This window comes from Grampus griseus, assembly GCF_964374135.1.
Source record: "Grampus griseus genome assembly, chromosome: 5".
NCBI classification, from domain to species: domain Eukaryota; kingdom Metazoa; phylum Chordata; class Mammalia; order Artiodactyla; family Delphinidae; genus Grampus; species Grampus griseus.
The window spans coordinates 81,836,879-81,855,955 of record NC_138998.1 but is presented as its reverse complement, the minus strand read 5'-3'; the positions used below and the strand labels follow the sequence as shown (position 1 = coordinate 81,855,955).

The 19,077-nt window shown below is 37.0% G+C and overlaps 1 protein-coding gene across 2 annotated transcripts in view; it reads right to left on the bottom strand.

Annotated features, from left to right (window-relative positions):
- Window positions 1–19,077, bottom strand: part of LSAMP (limbic system associated membrane protein) — a gene marked incomplete at its 3' end in the record, with an annotated part of 648,619 nt that overhangs the window by 278,187 nt on the left and 351,355 nt on the right. For both annotated transcript variants that reach the window (XM_082655043.1, XM_082655044.1), the window contains exon 2: window positions 16,989–17,221. In XM_082655043.1, the coding sequence (XP_082511169.1) occupies window positions 16,989–17,221 (233 nt within the window). The remainder of the gene's footprint in view (window positions 1–16,988; window positions 17,222–19,077) is intronic.

The following is a 19,077-nucleotide window of genomic DNA, read 5'->3' as shown; positions in this document are numbered from 1 at the left end:
TCATCCCCCCACCAAAGAAAACAAAATTAAAACATCAAGCTAATGTTTCATTTCTCTTTATTAAAAAATTATTAGGAAAGATTCTTCTGGGATTTGGATAATGAAAATGTGCAAAGTTTAGCAGTTTGTTCACTTTTTTTTAAGAGACTATTGAAGACTATCGTCCCAGAAAACTCTAGACCCTGAAATGATTATCACAGTGATTATGAAATGAAAGTGGAATGGGGAGGAGGATGAAAATATATAGTACAGGGCTTCCCTGGTGGCGCAGTGGTTGAGAGTCCGCCTGCCGATGCAGGGGACACGGGTTCGTGCCCCGGTTCGGGATGATCCCGCATGCCGCGTAGTGGCTGGGCCCGTGAGCCATGGCCGCAGGGCCTGCGCGTCCAGAGCCTGTGCTCCGCAACGGGAGAGGCCACAACAGTGAGAGGCCTGCGCACCACAAAAAAAAAAAAAAAAAAAAAATATATATATATATATGTATATATATATATATATATATATATATATATATATAGTACATATTTACAGACCTATGGTACCCCCAACGTCTATGGAAACTCCAGTTTAATGGGAAAATGAATAAGAAATTTACTTCTCAACAGACAACAAAGAATGGTTTACAACCATACAGGCATTCCGAGAGAAGTAAATACATCATCGATTCTAAATAGCAATATTATCCAGCAGAGAGCAGATCAATGAAAGTTGCATACGTTTTCAGATCCTTCAGGATATTAAAGAACAATCCCATTTCCCCTTCATAAACCACTCCATCCAGAAGCATAATTTAAAATGTGCCATAAATCATTATCTGTTCAGCAACCAATCAACATTCAGGAAAGTTATACCTACCCCTCTTCTTCTGCCTTGGAACTATCTGAAATGTTCTCATTTTTGTTAACTTGTAGGCCTGGTACAGTTCCTCTGACTGGATACTTGATAGAAAATAATGTTTTCTTTCAGATTTAACATTTTTTCATCATAGCAAATACTAGAAGAGAAACTGATATTTTTCTTAGGAAAACTTAAAGTACTCAATAATTATTAGTTGGGTGATGTTTATTACACCCCTTGTAAAGAAGTTTTATTGCTTTAAAGAGATTTATTGCTGTTTCAAAGACAGAGGGAATAGGGTACAGATAATTACAAAGATTTGCTCCTTCCATACAAAGGTAAGGTGATGAAGAATCACAGTGAATAAAGACTAGGATTTTCATCAACTCTCAACATTTGTTACATGATTTCATCATCCAGTGTGAACGGGGACGTTATTCCCCTGTGAACATGGATATTTCTGTTAGAAAGTAAGACCATTAATCCATCATCCAGTACTTTCTGAACCTTCTATTTTCTGAAGTTCTATGTGGTTTCAAAGAGAAACAAAGCACAGTCTGTGAATGGTGGAAGTATATACCTTTAAAGGAGATAAGATGTATATTCAAATAGCCATGTTATAAAGTGAAATGTGATATGTGTTCGAAGAGAAATAAAGTACTTCTAGTGTTACAGAAGAGAGAGTTTGCCTGTGGATGGTAAGATCAAATAAGCCATGATCTGTAGAAACCACTCCACATAGAGGCACACGGTGATTTTTAACACCTCTTTGGGAACATGTTATTCTCTAGCTTAAAATCTTCAATTGATTTCTATCACACTTGGAATATCCACACATCTCCCCCGCCCCAAACAAAGGAAAACAAAAGCCCTAGCATACCTGCAAGGCTCCATGTAACTTTGCTGTCTCCTTGTTTCCCATCCCTCTTTACTCATCATGGTCCAGCTCATTGGCCATATGCCCTAATTCCGCCTGGAATACCCCTTCTCACATTTCATGCCTGCCTAACTCTACTTTCACAACTTTGGGGAAGAGTTTGATTGTCCAGGGATCGAGTACACACATAGGGAGAAATTGGTTTCGAATAATATGTTGGGAAAAATCATTCCAGGCTAGACTATTCTGTGTGCAGCTGTAAGAAGCTGAAAGATTTTGAGATGAGGAACGTTAATATCAGGGCTATATTTCACAGATATCTAGAAGTGATAGGACAATTTAGAATACAGAAAAGTGGGAGCAAGAGGTACAACTTTTCTTGAAAAAAAATTATAGGAAAGAGGTAATGATGGGCTAAATTAGAGAAGGTAAGAAAACATGATTCACAAAATGTGTGACTGATTGAATGGAAGAGATAGACGGGGATGGAGAAGTTAGAAATAGCCCTGTTTTCAGGGAGATCAAGTATGCCATCATCAGAAATGAGGAAATCAGAAGGAAGAGGAGAAGATGCTTTGGGGGAAAGATTAATTTTGACTTGAACACAATAAATACGAAGATAGAAAGAAACATTTACAAAGTATTTCTACAGTAGGATTTCCCTCCCCCACAAAAAGGGCAAGGCTGTTAATGGAATCAAACTATACAGATGTTACATCAAAGATGAGGTTATTGATGGACAAAATGTGGAAATGAAGAAGAAGCAAGGATAGCTCTCGTGAAACATACAGAAATATGAAGATCATACACCTAGAGGATTTCAAGCTGACATAGTCTGAGAGACAGAAGGAACACTAGAATAGGGCATTATTTCAGGAAATAAGGAGGAAAGAAATTGCAAGAAAAAAGAGAATCCTTAGTAGTGTGCCTAAATAGAAGTCAAAGAGAATGACAGCAGAAGACTGGCTCTTTAAAAAGCAGGGGCAGTGGGAGGTCATAAATACAAAATAAGAAGACTAGGAAAAGCTGTTTTAAGCAATTGAGTTGAAAATCAGCAAGTAATGTATGGAGGGATTTCCAAAAAACATGAAGAATCAGCTGAGGTTAGCGTGACTTTGTAGCATACTCAATTAAATGTTATAACATCCCATTTCCTATACACCTTTAGATGAGAGGGAGAAAAGGAATATGGAAGTTACTCATCAGTAGGGGCTGGAGAGGTCAAGACAAGATAAGATCAAATAGACTGGAATTTAGGGTGCCAGTAAGGAGGCCACCGAAATGCCAGACTGTGGACTCCAGCCTGGGTAAACAGGAAAATGAAACAAGTACACCGTTAAATTGGCATCCAGGAAATCCAGATAGAAGGGTTTTTGTTTGGTTTTGTTTTGTTTTTGTTATGTTTTGTTTTGAAATCAGGATGGGACTTAGAAATTTTATGCAGGAAATTGTTTATGCTACAACTTTCTTGATCTGAGGAAACTGACAAAGTCCTTCTCACACAAAATCTGTCTTTTTTCCTCCTCCCCAACACTTTGTAATTGGTGTGTGTGTGTGTGTAGCATTATATTTGTATCTCTTTTAGACAGAATATATCTTCGCAAGGTGTAAGAAATTAAGGCCTTATCATTTTAGAATAATGATTTTATGACTGCTTCCACCATAGAAAAAAGAAAAGATTGAAGAACACTTAGGTGAGAGAATAATGGAGGGTTGAAGGAGAAAAAATAAATAAAAAGGAACATAAAATGGCACCAGAAGTTGCCGAAGAGAAATTTTGCTCTCTAAAAAATTTTATGAAAGCCTGTCCTTCCAATAATCATGAATTTATTATTTTAATTTATTATATAACGATTTTCCAGATATAATGCATGTACTCACACAATAAAATTTGAAAACTAAATAATATAATTTTACCTATAAAAACAACATTCAAAGGCTTCCCTGGTGGCGCAGTGGTTGAGAGTCCGCCTGCCGATGCAGGGGACACGGGTTCGTGCCCCGGTCCGGGAAGATCCCACATGCCGCGGAGTAGCTGGGCCCATGAGCCATGGCCGCTGAGCCTACGTGTCCGGAACCTGTGCTCCGCAACGGGAGAGGCCACAACAGTGAGAGGCCCATGTACAGCAAAAAAAAACAACATTCGAAAAATTAATGTAAAAACTATTTTGGTATATTTCATTCTATCTTCTTTTCCAATGGATGTATGAATGCATATGCAGTTGTATATTTATTATAGTTTATAAAACAGAGGTTATAGATTATACTGTTTTGTAACCTGCCACTTCAATTAACCATACATTGCAAATATGTTTATTGTATAATAAGATGTTTTATAAATCATGTCTTATAAAGTATGATAGTTAATAGCTGCTTAGATGCATAAATCGGAATTTTTAGTTGGAAAAAACAGAAAACACCTCTGGCTGTCTTGTGCCTGTCATTGCAACTCGGAAGTGTGCTAAACCAGAATCATGCCCAAAAAGTTTTATGGGGCCGGGGGCATGACTGCTGGTGAATGTAAACATGAGGTGACACAGCTGTCACCACCACCAACATGGCCCTAGATCCAGGCCTTAGTGAAACATTAGGGATACGGCCATTCCTAGATAAACTCACTATGGATGCCACCAATTGCCTGAACAGATTCTCTTTGGTCCTGAGTTTCTTGTATCAATAACGTCTATTAATAATTCTGAGCCTGGGGCAGGTGCAGTGGAGTTTCAAGGCCTGGATCTCATGACCAAGCCCCAGTTTTGAGGGTATTTGAATTTCATTTCAGCTTTTACTCTGGGTGGTAATGTCTGCATCCCAACAGTACTGAAAGGAGGGAAATTCCTAATCACAGGGAAGAGGTTTGAATGTTGGCCAGTCATTCTCATGTCCATTATGATAGTATTTCTTATGAAATGACCCCAATTTTACTTCCTCATTCCTTAATCTGAGTATTTCAGGTGTTTTCCAGAATTTATTTTAAAATATTGGGTTGGCCAAAAAGTTCGTTTGGATTTTCCATACCATGACAATCCCAAACGAACTTTTTGGCCAACCCAATAGTTCTGTGATGACCACTTTGTACAAAAATCCGTGTTTGCATTTCAGAGGATTTTCTTTCTACACATTCACAGATATGGAATTACTAGGTCAAACGATACAAATATAGTTAAAAATTTTGATAGACATCACTACATTACCCTAGCAAAGTTTCTACTAATTTACAATCTCAACAGGGAAATATCAAAGTGTCAGTTTTCCTACTGACTTGCCAATTCTGGCTAGCCACATTCTATTAACACTTTCCCAGTATTATTGGTTTAAAAATAATAATCTATTACTGTCTTACTTTACATTTCCTTGATTATTAGTGAGGTTTTACAGTTTTCCAGATGTTTGTTATTTTCAAGGATCCTTTTGTAAATTGCCTATTTATGTCCTTCAACAAATTTTAGTCATATTTTCTGTATTGATTTTTTTCCTCTTTATTGATCTGTTGAAATCTATTCATATACCAATGATATTAAGGTTTTATCTGTTACATATTTTGTTTTTAAATCGCTTTACTCCTCCTTTTAATTTTAGATATTTATATATGTATTTATTTATTTTTTCTTTATGCTTTTTTTTTTACTTGTTCTTATGCTGAGAAAGCTTTCCTCACTCTGTTCAGATACATATTTATTGATGGTTCTTTTAGGCTTTTCCTTTATTTGATAGACATCCCTACATTCCCCTATGCAACGTTTCCACTAATTTACACTCTCAACAGGGAGTTATAAAAATGTCAGTTTTCCTTTTCCTTTATCTTCTGTTTTTAAATCTTTAAGGGATCTGGTATTAATTTACATGAGGGGTTGTTCAGTAAAAATATAATTTTATTTTTTCTTTAATTATTCAAAACCATCTGTTGAATAATCACACTTTCTCCATGATTTAAAAAAAACCTGGATCTAATGTATGGTATATGTGGTAGTGTTTTATGCATTTCATTTATATCCACAGACTTGGTCATTCTTAAATCAAAAATACACAGCTTTTGATAAGTTTAGCTTTACAAAATCTGTTAGTACCTAGAAGTAGGTTAGAAGTCTTCCTGCCCCCAATAAAACAATTTTAAAAAGTGTATTGGCTATTTATGCTCACTTATTCTTTATAATTAATTTGATAAATTTAGCATAATTTCAATCAAAAATCCCTCAAAGTAATTTTTAGATATATAAAAACAATTATATTTATCTTGGGGAAAATTGTCATCTTCACATTATTTGTGTTGCCATTCAAGAATGAAGTATTTTCTTTCCACTAAAGCAACAACAAAAACAAAACAGACCAAAAACAAACAAACAAACAAAACAAACAAAAAAAACCCTTTCCTGCCAAGTAAAGTGATATCAATCTCTGCTTTTAGGTTCTCCATATTGTTTATTTAATTTATTCTTAAATGCTTTATACTGTTAAAGCTTTGTAAATGGGCATTTTATAGTATATTTTGTAAGTGCTTATTATAACCAAATATAAAAACTATTGATTTTACATGTTTCTTCAGATAACTGGACAACTTATCAAACTGCTATTAGTGCTAATATTTTTGGTCATTAATTTATGAGTGTTTTCTTAAGTTAGTAATCACTTTAGCTGGAAAAATAGTTAAGTTTCTTTTCTCCTTTCCCACAACTAAATCTTTTTATATTCTTTCTGCAGATTAGCTTTATTTTATTTTTTTAAATTTTTATTGGAGTATGGATGCTTTACAATGTTGTGTTAGTTACAACTAAATATTTTTATTTTCTTGTCCCATTGCATTAAGCAGAACCTCCAGAATAATCTTAAATAATAATAATGATTGTTGGTATTCCTGCCTTATTCCTGAATTAATTACTGTTGAGGCTACCCATCTTTTTCCCATGTTAAAAAAGACATCCTCAGGGCTTCCCTGGTGGCACAGTGGTTGAGAGTCCACCTGCCGATGCAGGGGACATGGGTTCGTGTCCCAGTCCGGGAAGATCCCACATGCCGCGGAGCGGCTGGGCCCGTGAGCCATGGCCGCTGAGCCTGCGCGTCCGGAGCCTGTGCTCCGCAAAGGGAGAGGCCACAACAGTCAGAGGCCCGCGTACCGCAAAAAGAAATAAAAAAAGACATCCTCTATAATTAGTTCACGAAATTTGTGAGTATTTAATAAAATCGAGAATAGAGACTGGTTGAATTATATCATATGCATTTTTGTTGGTTATTGGGATTATCTCATGATTTTTCTTCTTTGACTGATGTAATATATTTTATTCATATACTTCTTTATAATGAATTATGCTTAGAAAAAATCCTGCTTGATTAGATAATATTTAATATAATTTTGAATTTTATCCACTAATATTTAATCCTGATACTCACCTTAACTATTACTGTGTCTGTTTTTAGTTTTATTTTAAATTTATTTCAAATTTGCAGAAAAATTACAGGATCAATACAAAGTCCCATATACTCTTCACCCAGAGACTCTGTTCAAGTTTTCTCAATTGTCCCAATAAAGTCTTTCCTAGCAAAATGACCCAGTTTAAGATAACATATTCAGTATCATATTATGATAAACTAGGGCATTTCTTCTGTCTCTCCTGAATTTCATGACCTTGACATTTATGAAGATTACAGGCGAGTCTTTCTATAGAACGTCCTTCCATTTGGGTGTGCCCAATGTTTTCTTATGCTTAGACTCAGGTTTTGATAGAAATATCACAGAAGTGATGCTGTATTCTGCTCATTGTATCCTATCGTTTGGCACATGATGCCAATTTGTCCCATTACTTGTAATGTTAACTTTGATGTCAGCTAGATTTCTCTACATTTTAGCCTTTTTAATTCTTTTTTTCCCTTTGTAATTTGTAATGAATACTTTGTGGGCAGCTACTTAGAGATTATGTAAAAATCTCAGTCCTCATTTCACTTTTACCTACTAGTTTTGGAATCCATTGATGTTTCTTGCCTGAATGAATTATTTCTGCAATTATTGCCAAATAATTTTCAATTCCATCATTCCTTCTACATTTATTAGTTGAAATTCTATTATAAGGAAGAGTTTTATATTCTCTTTATTTAATAACTATCATTTAATTTCTATTACTATCAATATTATAATGTATTGCTATCATTTATTTCAATACCCAAATTGTCCCCGAATTGGTCAGTGGAAGTCCATTTCAAGTTGGTTTCTGTGTACTTTGGACATACCTTATTTTTCTTTGAGGACTACCTTACTTTCTGGCACAAAGGATGCTCCAAACTCACATTGTTCCTTCCTCACCCCTGGAATCATCTATCTCTTCTAGTAGCCCTTGTTCCTTTTCGTAGAGAGTGATATTTTAAAATCAACATCTGGAGGATAGGTATGCTCATTGCTACTAGTGTGTAAGTGCTCTCAATGTGTGAAGCTAGGAAATATACATACACATTTAATCTATATTTCTTTCTTTCTATGTATCCATCTTCTATTAAAATTCAATGAATAAACACTTATAACTCCAGTTTCAATCCAACACCACAGGGCTCATTTTAGCTTTCCCCTTTCTATATTTATACTTCTTTTCTCCAATAATAAGAAACCGGTTATCATTATCCTCAATATATTTACTAACTTGCTCAACTCTCTTAAATGTAGTCAAGGTCCTAACCCTCCACAACTGCCTCCCCACTCAGATGCCCTTCTTTTGTGGTCCCTGGGCACTCTAGTGGTTGTATCCCCTTAGAAACCCTCCTTGGATAGATCTTGGCACAGGTTGGGGCTGCTTTCCCACTGTACTACAGCTTGCATAATAGTTTTTTCACTAAAAAGAAGGAAGGGGGACTTATTGTCTTTTGCATATTTTATCTGTCACTGAGGCAGATCTAGGATTTGACAAATTTTAAAGAAAACTCAAATCATCTCATTGTCCAAAAATGTTACCTCTTTATAGCAAACTGAAAATGATGGAAGTACCCGTATATTGAAAAAATATATATATATGCCATCTTTCTTGACTTTTAGATATATGAATTCAAAAAATTGCCTTTAAGATTTTTAAGAGTACACAGGGTTTTTTGTTTTGCTTTTTGGGGGGGTCCTTTTGGTAATGTATAGAAAACATAAATGCTATAGATGATGATAATTTATGGTAACTTACAGTACTATTTGAAAATATTTGAAAGAGTAGCTTTCCTTATCTTAATAGGTAAAATGTCTGTGTAAAAACTAGCACATCTGTGAGTAGCCACATAGATATCATGTAAATATAAGTAAAAATAACTGTGGCATAGACTGGATGTAGCTCAACTATCTAGCAGATGCAGATCCAATACAGAATAAATGCCGACTCCCAAATTCTTCCTAATCACCATCAAAATTCTGACCAGAAAGTATTAAAATCCTTATTGGTGTAATGATTCAAGAATATACTGAATCTTTGAATGCAGCTGAACATTCATTGGTCTGTGTCTTCCATTCATGGAGTCTGTGTTTTTACGCTGAGCCAGCTCTGGGTACTAAAATAACTTTGTCTGTCTTCTCTTATTTTTCTCATCTTCAAGAAAGACAAAATGTAGGTTAGAGCAGAAAGTATGTGGATGTTAATAGTGGATTTATTTTAATAACTAAAAGGTGGACTGCAGATACATATACAGAGCTTGGAGACTGCAATTAATTATGAGTGGGTGGGCTTGACTTAGACAAGACTTGAAGTCCTTCCTACAGGAGGACTATCAAATTATCAAAATTAAAACTACATGAGGTAATATTCTCAAATATTTTAGCCCCAAAGTTTCACTTCTTCCCATTACATTGGCTGTCTGATTGCTGATGTGGACAGTGATGTCCTTAAAGTCTGAACCTGACCTATTAACAGCCAATCAAGAGGCTACTGTCTGAAAAATTAAGCTGAAGAGCAGGAGAATTAGTAGACTTCAGCACATAAAATCCAAATGAGAATTCCAGGTAATCAGTAAGATTCTCAATAATCAACAGAATTAACCCTCAGATAAAATCTAACTAAAGAAGGTTTTGAATTTTTATTTCATTAGAACGTTTAATACATGTATAGAGCTCCAGGCTAAGTTGAATTGGAATGCAGTGGCAAACATTTGGTATGAAATTTTGTAGGCTATGTTAAGTTATTGAAAAAATAATCAATGCAACATGATGCTAATTAAGGAAGGAAAAGAAGAAGGATGGAAGGGAAGGGAGAACAAAGGAAATAATGAAAGAAGGAAAGAAGAAAGAGATTAAAAGGACAGCTGCTTGGAGTTCGGGGTAGTAGATTATGGTCAGAATGAGGAATGTTTAATAGGATTATAAAATGCACCCAAGAATTTAAATCTTAGAACCAGTAAGTTCTAGACTAGTAATCATGAAAAAATTAAATGTTTCATAACATTTGAATTTTCAATTATTAAATTAAGAAGGAATCTACAGACAGCTATAAGCCAATATGAATATTATAGGATTAATGAGATACAGGAAATGTGGTGTTTTAAGTGTGGGAATTTGAAAAGAAAGACCCAGTGTGTTGTGTCTGGTCTTACGAGTCGACTTTCATATTTTTTCCCATAGTTATATTGGTTTAATTAAGGTAATTATGCAATACAGTTCCCTACAAGCAACGGAGAGATTTTCACAATCCATGTGTGTGATTTGAGTCAGAGTGATGAGAAAAATTTCTGGGATTCTATTTAATACTATAGTGAAATTTAACTATTAACTAAGAAATGCATTTCAAAAACTCCAAAATGCTTTGAAAAAATTATCTCCAATTTTAGGATATGCAGGTTAGGCCGTTTTGAAAACAATTGTTAACCAAATTAGAATAGCATTAAAAGAGAGCAAAAGACTCAACATGGAAATTACCACTCTAGTATGGGTACCAGACTCAAGAATAATATAATAAATAAATTGAAAATATGATAAATGTTGTAAGGTATGGTAAATTAGATATTTAAAAATAAGATTCACATTAAAAAAAATATCATGTCAGGATGCCCACTGTATTCACATACACATGGAGATTCTTTCTCCCCCCACGGGTGAATTCTACCATTTATTTATTTTTTTAACATCTTTAGTGGAGTATAATTGCTCTACAATGATGTGTTAGTTTCTGCTTTATAACAAAGTGAATCAGCTATAAATATACATATATCCCCATATCTCCTCCCTCTTGCGTCTCCCTCCCACCCTCTCTATCCCACTCCTCTAGGTGGTCACAAAGCACCGAGCTGATCTCCCTGTGCTATGTGGTTGCTTCCCACTAGCTGTCTGTTTTACGTTTGGTAGTGTATATATGTCCATGCCACTGTCTCACTTTGTCACAGCTTACCCTTCCCCCTCACCGTGTCCTCAAATCCATTCTCTATGTCTGCGTCTTTATTCCTGTCCTGTCCCTAGGTTGTTCAGAACCATTTTTTTTTTTTTTTTAGATTCCATATATATGTGTTACCATACGGTATTTGTTTTTCTCTTTCTGACTTACTTCACTCTGTATGACAGACTCTAGGTCCATCCACCTCACTACAAATAACTCAATTTTGTTTCTTTTTAGGGCTGAGTAATATTCCATTGCATATATATATGTGCCACATCTTCTTTATCCATTCATCTGTTGATGGGCACTTACGTTGCTTCCATGTCCTGGCTATTGTAAATAGAGCTGCAATGAACATTGTGGTACATGACTCTTTTTGAATTATGGTTTTCTCAGGGTATATGCCCAGTAGTGGGATTGCTGGGTCGTATGGTAATTCTATTTTTAGTGTTTTAAGGAACGTCCACACACGGAGATTCTTATTGTTACAGGTAAAAAGAATATTGGAGCCACTTCCCCCAGGGCTCAGGAAGCTGAGATTCATCTCTGTTTTCAATGAGTACACAGGTTTATTTTATTTTACTTTTAATTTTTCTATTAAAAGGCCCTAGTACCTGCTTCGCAGAGTTTTAGATATAATTTGATGCCATGTCATATGGGAAAATGAGCAGGCAGGCAGCATCAAATCCGTCATTGATTGCTTAGATTTCTAGAACAGTAGTTCTTGGTTTTTCCACGTGTATCTGAATCACTTGCAGAGCATAATGTATTCACAAATTCTGGCTGCATTCCTAAGGCTTCTGATTCAATTGTTCTGAAAGTGGTTCTCAGGAATCGGCATTTTGAAAAGTATAATACACCAAACTGTTGACTGTTTTTGCAGTTTATGTAAGGATCAGATGAAAAGAAATATTGCCTTAACACAAGTGCCTCCACCTGTGGCATGATCAGAAAAAAAAAGGCCATCATTGGAGGGTAACCTATGGAGAAGAAATGGACATTATTAATGGGAAAGATGCCAGAGGAATCTGTTTATTTTATTGAAGTTAGGGGTAATGTTTTCTCAGTCTTTGAGTTTAGAATCTGTAAAGGAGGTGGTGTAGGAACCAAAATATCTGGCTTTAGAAATGGGTCTCATCACTTATTAAGCATCTCGAATGTGTATGTTTGAATAGACTTGGCTTCCACAGATGCAACAGTTATTATCACTAATCACAAGTGATCCCAAAGGTCATTATTGATTTGTGTATTTGCTGATGCAGAACTTTCACCTGTGTTCCTCGTGAGGCAGATGTTTGGAGATGTCATTCAGCTAAAGATTGAGTTTAGCGGACCATGCAGCATATTTATTTCAACACAGGTTATTTTGTGTGTAATGATCCTTTTGAATTGATAAAAAGAAAAAACAAAACCTTACTTTCTCTCTGAAAAATAGTCACCAAAATAAGAGAGAAAATATTGGAGATGTTGAAAAGTCACTAATGTGGTGGGAATATGTAAAAAGGAAAGTAAGCTTCCAGGGGAAATGGGATGCAGGAGAAACGTGGGGGACAAACACTTAAACATTTATAAATTTGAGATTTTGGAAGTCTAGAGAAGTTTCATGTCTCAACCTTTTTTTTTTTTTTTTCAGCTTTGATACCTGAAAATTAACAGTTTGGGGAGAGGCGATTTTCTTTCCACGGGACTAGGCTAGGTAAGAAGCCGCAGAGGGCCTAAGGTGTTATCGTGAAAGTTAAGGTATTTATCAATCTACCTTTCCTGTCTCATGCCCAAGAAGATTAGTTTTGGGAATATTGGCAGGTGTAACACTTAACACTACCTGAAATTGAATGAAATTATGCAGGATTATTTCCCCAGATATTCTTAAGGTACATACTTCTTTTAAAGTAGTGGTTCTCTAAGTATGGTCCCTGCCGCAGCAGCATCAGTATCGGCTGGGAATGTGCTAGAAGTGCAAATGATCAGGCCCTACCCCCAGAGCTACTTAGTCAGAAATTCTGGGATGGGGGAGAGCCACCAAATCTAAAATGGAATTTTACAAAAACCCTCGATGTGTTGCTGATGCATGCTGTCCTCAGACATCCTTAATAAATGTAGCTAGAAACTTAAAGGTGATGCTGGTCTAAGAAGCCCTTTAAAATCTTAAAGAAGTAAAGTGAAAGACTGGATGCTAAGGAAAAGGAAAACTGAAGAAAATGGACTGGACAGGGACCTGAATAACAGCAAAAGAGCCTTCTGCAAGGGTAACAGGCAATGGGTGGAAGGAGTTGTTACACTCTGGGCAGCACCTTGGGCAAAAGCGAGCCTCATGAGAGATACTCAAGCAGCAGCAGCAGCAGCAGCGTGGTTGTTGGCAGTGGTTATCATCATCATCAACATCACCACCACCACCACCACCACCACCACCATCATCATCACCATCACCATCACCATCATCATCTTATTGGGTGAGAACTCATGATCTCCAGACACTGGGCTAGGGGCTTACATAATCATGTAATTTAATCCTTACAATTCATTAAGGAGGGTTTAAAATTTTAATTTTATCTCTATTTTACATAGGACAAAACGGAGCCTTAGAGAAATCAAGTGGTTTACCCCAAAATTTATTTAAGTAGCAAGAAGGAAAACCGAGATTTGAAGCCTGCTTTCTTAACTGCTGTTCTTTAGGAATATCTCACAGCATCTCTGAGCTAAAGGTGGCCTCACCAATGGGCAAAGAAAAAGAATACAGTATTTATTTAATGACTAGTTAAGTGGGAGTTGCGGAAACCATGTATGGTGAGCAAGGAAGAACTTGAAAAATTCAAAAGACCCTTATATTCTGAAGGAAGGTGCTGTGGAATTGGAGGAAAGAAGAATGGCAGCATCTTTGATGTGGTGAAAACACGTAGAGTTGAGGCACAGAGTAGGAAGCAGTGTGAACAAGCAGCATGAAGGGGTGGACCAACTGACATAATCACAAAGTTGACTGTCCTAAGGGGAAGCGAATCAGCCATCTGGCATGAAATATCAAATGCCAGCATCCATATAATTGTCCAAAAAATCCCCCTTCATAACTCAGGCTTAAGGAGGAGACAACCTTTCTTTATCGCCCTTACAAGAACAAGCTTTGTTGCTCATTTTTCTTTTAAAGCAATATGGTTAAAAAGAAAACACTATAATATCTTGAATCAAACAGATGTGGGTTTGAAACTCTTTCGTAAGCCAACAGGCAGCCTTGGACACTCCTTATGATTTCTGAACTTCAACTTTTTCATATTTACAATAAAGTTATTAACACCCACTTAATAATAATATTATTAGAATCAAACGAGATAATGAATGAACAGTACCTGGTATTTTATAGGTCCTTCTCCATCCCTTAATATTTAGTTAAATTTAATAACTTAATATTAAGTTAAATTTAAGTTAATTTCACTTGTGCTGACATGGTATGAAGGTATAAGCAGTATGATCTAACCTAGTTCTAGCTCTAACTCTCAAGATGGCTGTGTTTGTAGCTATAAAAGTGCTACATGCATAAGAAAACAGGAGGAAGGGCTTTGGGCATTTGGTGCTAAGAGCTCAGACAAATATAAATCTGGTAGTTCTTAAAAAGTCACAGCAAAAAAATTTCCATTCCAGTAGAAAGTGCTTCAAATTTGATTCCTGGTCTGCTTGGCTCCAAATTAACTCCCTGAACTCTCTGTGTGATCTGCAGCCACTAACCTAAATCTAATTAACTTCTGTTTCCTCATCTAGAAACCAAGGAATGTAATACTCAGATTGTCCAATGTTATTCAATATAGGACAATACACGTTCTCTAGTAGCTTTCCAATAATATTAAAGCCTGTGAAGGTAAGGGGCCTTAAGTAAACTAGTTATCTCCCTTCCCTCTGCCATTAAATGAGATAGAACTTCTTTTGTTTTGAGGTGTGTGTGAATGTGTGTGTGTGTGTGTGTGTGTGTGTGCTTGTGTTTTGAGGGAGCTGATAAATTAACCCATTTACATATGTACACATCAGTAGTTATGTTTACACACTTAAATGGGCTGCCTGATATCCAAACCCTGGTGTCTCTTATTAAAGAAACTCAAGTGCTCTCCACTAAACTACAAGGAAAGCATTCTATGCTTTGACTGTGATAGGAACTTTGCAAGTCAGTAGACATGCCTTTTTTTTTTTTTTTTTTTTTGTGGTACGCAGGCCTCTCACTGTTGTGGCCTCTCCTGTTGCAGAGCACAGGCTCCGGACGTGCAGGCTCAGCGGCCATGGCTCACGGGCCCAGCCGCTCCGCGGCATGTGGGATCTTCCCGGACCGGGGCACGAACCCATGTCCCCTGCATCGGCAGGCAGACTCTCAACCACTGCGCCACCAGGGAAGCCCTAGACATGCCTTTTACAAGCAATAAAATGAAGCTGTCAGCCATCGCAAATGTACCAAGATAGCGCTCACATGACTAAACCGCCACTGCACCAGACAGTCTCTGATGTATTTTACTCCAGTTTCCATTAGCAGAGAGGCTGCCTAAAATCATAATAAGGCCGCAGACACCCTAAAATACACCACCAGACGTGGACCTGCCCACCAGAAAGACAAGATCCAGCCTCATGCACCAGAACACAGGCACTAGTCCGCTCCACCAGGAAGCCTACACAACCCACTGAACCAACCTTAGCCACTGGGGACAGACACCAAAAACAACGGGAACTACAAACCTGCAGCCTGCGAAAAGGAGACCCCAAACACAGTAAGTTAAGCAAAATGAGAAGACAGAGAGACACATAGCAGATGAAGGAGCAAGGCAAAAACCCACCAGACCTAACAAATGCAGAGGAAATAGGCAGTCTACCTGAAAAAGAATTCAGATTAATGATAGTAAAGATGATCCTAAATCTTGGAAATAGAATAGAGAAAATACAAGAAACGTTTAACAAGGACCGAGAAGAACTAAAGAGCAAACAAACAGTTTCAATCTTAATCAGAGGAGTTGGGAGAGCAATGATTTAAATGCTGCAATAATCAATTCCGTAACACATTAATAGAAGCTACAGTCAAACTTTGCCATACAACTGACTGCATTGGAATCTTGACAGGAGCCCTAGGGCCATGCCTAATTTGCATTAAATTTACATAAAATTGTACATCAAGAATACATTAACACAGCCCTAATATTTGTTAGTGCTGAGATCCTTCCTGATAGATGCATTGAAACTGCTGGTAGTTTGACTCCACTTGCAATAAAATTGTGCAGCTGATCAGCTTCGTTCTCATTCTGCTATTATGGGGAAAGGGACCCAAGAGAGCTATAGTTTGGGGGCTTACATATGCCATTTAGGATTTTCATCCTGTAAAACCATGACTCAGATGTGCCCTTGGAAACCCCAATCTGGAAGCAGATTATCCCTGATGACTTTGCAGATCCCCATCACTGCACTTGCTCACAAATAACTTGCCATTAAATGGAGATACAAACTACAAAGAAAGCTAGTCAGCTGAAAGGATGTCAAGGCTTCTGGAAATTTTTATTTTTCCAAATAACATTTACTATCATTAAAACAGATCATTAGTGATATTCTTTAGACTGAGGACAGATAAAAATCAAATCTTCAGCAAAAGCATCCAGTACCTAACACTATAATAAAGTGCACTTCACATGGTTCTGAGCAGTCTGTGTGTTTTGTGTCCCTGTGGACACAGCTGTGGCCTTTGCTGTGTGTTTTTATATTCAGGGCTAAAAGAAAATATTCTCACCAAGGATATTGGCTCACAGTGGCAAGACTTCTCTTTCTATATCCTCCTTAGTTCTCTCATTTGAAGTCTATCCTTTTGGAGAGAAAATACATACTGAAGTGCCGTAACGCATTTGGAGGTATTCTTTTATTTCAGAAAGGATTATTCGAGTATTTGTATGTTATGATTATTTTCTGCCTCACCTCTCCTTTACCACATTTTTCTTATTTTGTCTTACCTTGCACGATCAAGTAAACTTGGGAGGTCTTGGGCTCATGCTGTGTCTGCACTGAGCAAGTGTAGGAACCCTCATCGTAGACATCCACCTTCTGGATTCGGAGGCTGTATTCCAGAGAATGGCGTTTCTCCAGCTCAACCCGGGGGTCCAGAGACCACTTGTCGTGCCCAGCAAAAATGATGCCAGAACGGTTCAACCAGGCCACCTTCGAGTTCTTATCTTCTACAACACACCTGGTAAAGTAGAATAACAACATTAGAGCCTTAGCCATACACGGGTCTGCATTCATTCTCTATGCAATTTGATTCAACGGGGCCAAATAAGAGAAATAATTATGTGCAGGATGAATCCTGGCTATGCCATTTCTTAGAGTCCTAAATACTGTCGCTATTTCTCCTTTAAGATCTAATTACCATCCAATGGATGGATGCCATTATATTATACCCAGTGTGGCAATAAACAATCAGTACGAGTAATGCAGGAAAATAGAGTTAAATGGATATTGACTTCCCACTGGATTATCTTCTTCTTGTCTAGGAGAAGGTCATTCACACAGAACTCCATTTGTTTAAATAACTTTGAGAAATAGACAATTGATCATGTGGCATATTTACTCCATTTTGAACTGCATTTATTCTTTCATTAGTATTTCCTAATGGCTTATGTGATGGTAGATTCAAGTTATGCCCCACCATTGTAGGAATTAGACTGAATTTCAGAACTTGCTTCTGATCCTTCCAAGTTTGGAATGCCCACTGCCAGGAGTGAGAAGCGTGTGAGTAGGTCCAAGGGTAAGTAGATAGGAATTGTATCAAGAAAATCAAAGCTAGTATCATCTTGCCTAAGTCTGGTTCCATCTGCTGAGGGCAGTAGGTTGCCTGCTGGCAAGACAGCTTGCTACCAGCATTTCTGGCACAATAGAATGAATTCAATCGTTTATCGTGGATGAAAAAACTAATTTTGTAGTTCTTATTCCAAGAAACATGAAGGAAAAAATATTTATTTGAATAACTACTTATTTTAGAAACCTAAAAGGGTTTAATGGAGAAAACCATACTCCTTCAATTCTAGCAAGAATCTGGAAATGGAAAAATCAAGCAAAAACTTCTCTTTGTATCCCTTTGGCAAGATTTATGTATGCCTCATGGGGAGATTATCTCAGACCCTGTTCACAGCTGCACAGCCAGCTGCTCAGTACTCTGGGGCATGAGGGATGGACAGAAGGAGCCAGGAGCATGACAGCAGAACAATCAAAGCACCATGTTCCCCTGTATTTTCCAAACCAAGTCCAATCCAAGTTTCCTCTCAGGTCTAAACTGTGCAGTCTAAACTGCACAGGAAGTTGATGCGTGATCCACGGGGTTGACCACTGTCAAGACATAGAGGCCAGCTCATCTCTCTTAGAAGAAGGAGAAATGACGAATCTTTTAAAAATACCTCACCCATGGTACAAAAGGTCTTCTTATTCCATTATTTTTGGGTGAATTGCATATTTTAGTAAACATGAGAATTTTATTTAATTACTTGGGTGCCATGATATAAAGGTCTTTCTTTTCTTCTCCACCTATTTCTTTTCAAAAACATAGGTGGATTAAGGTATCATTTAGTATCTCCAATATGTGTTTTTCTACCATGCAGATATTATTGAGATTAATTATGTGTGATAATTTAAAACTCCTCTAAATAGGAGGGCAAAGCTAACTTTACGGATGCTTATTGCTTCTCTCCAGACTCAATTTTACTTTTCCTCTTCTATTCTTTGGTGGCATCATGTCTCTGTCCTTGGTGGTATTTGCGGCACTTCTCAACTTAGACCCAGTTATGAATCAATTAATAGATTATTTGCTGTCTTCTTCTAGATCATAAATAAAGTTGTTGATGTAGGTCTCCTATGTTTTTCTTTTCTACTGAGAAAATGGAAATTCCTCTCCGTAAAAGCATTTTAAGTCTTCTATCACGTTTATCCTTGCATTTTTTTTTACCATCTACACAGCACAACACAGCAGTAACTAGGTATGCTATTGCACAGAGGTGAACCTTGAATGCTGTTTAGCCTGGAATAAGGCTCTAACATGTTCATCCTGAAAAA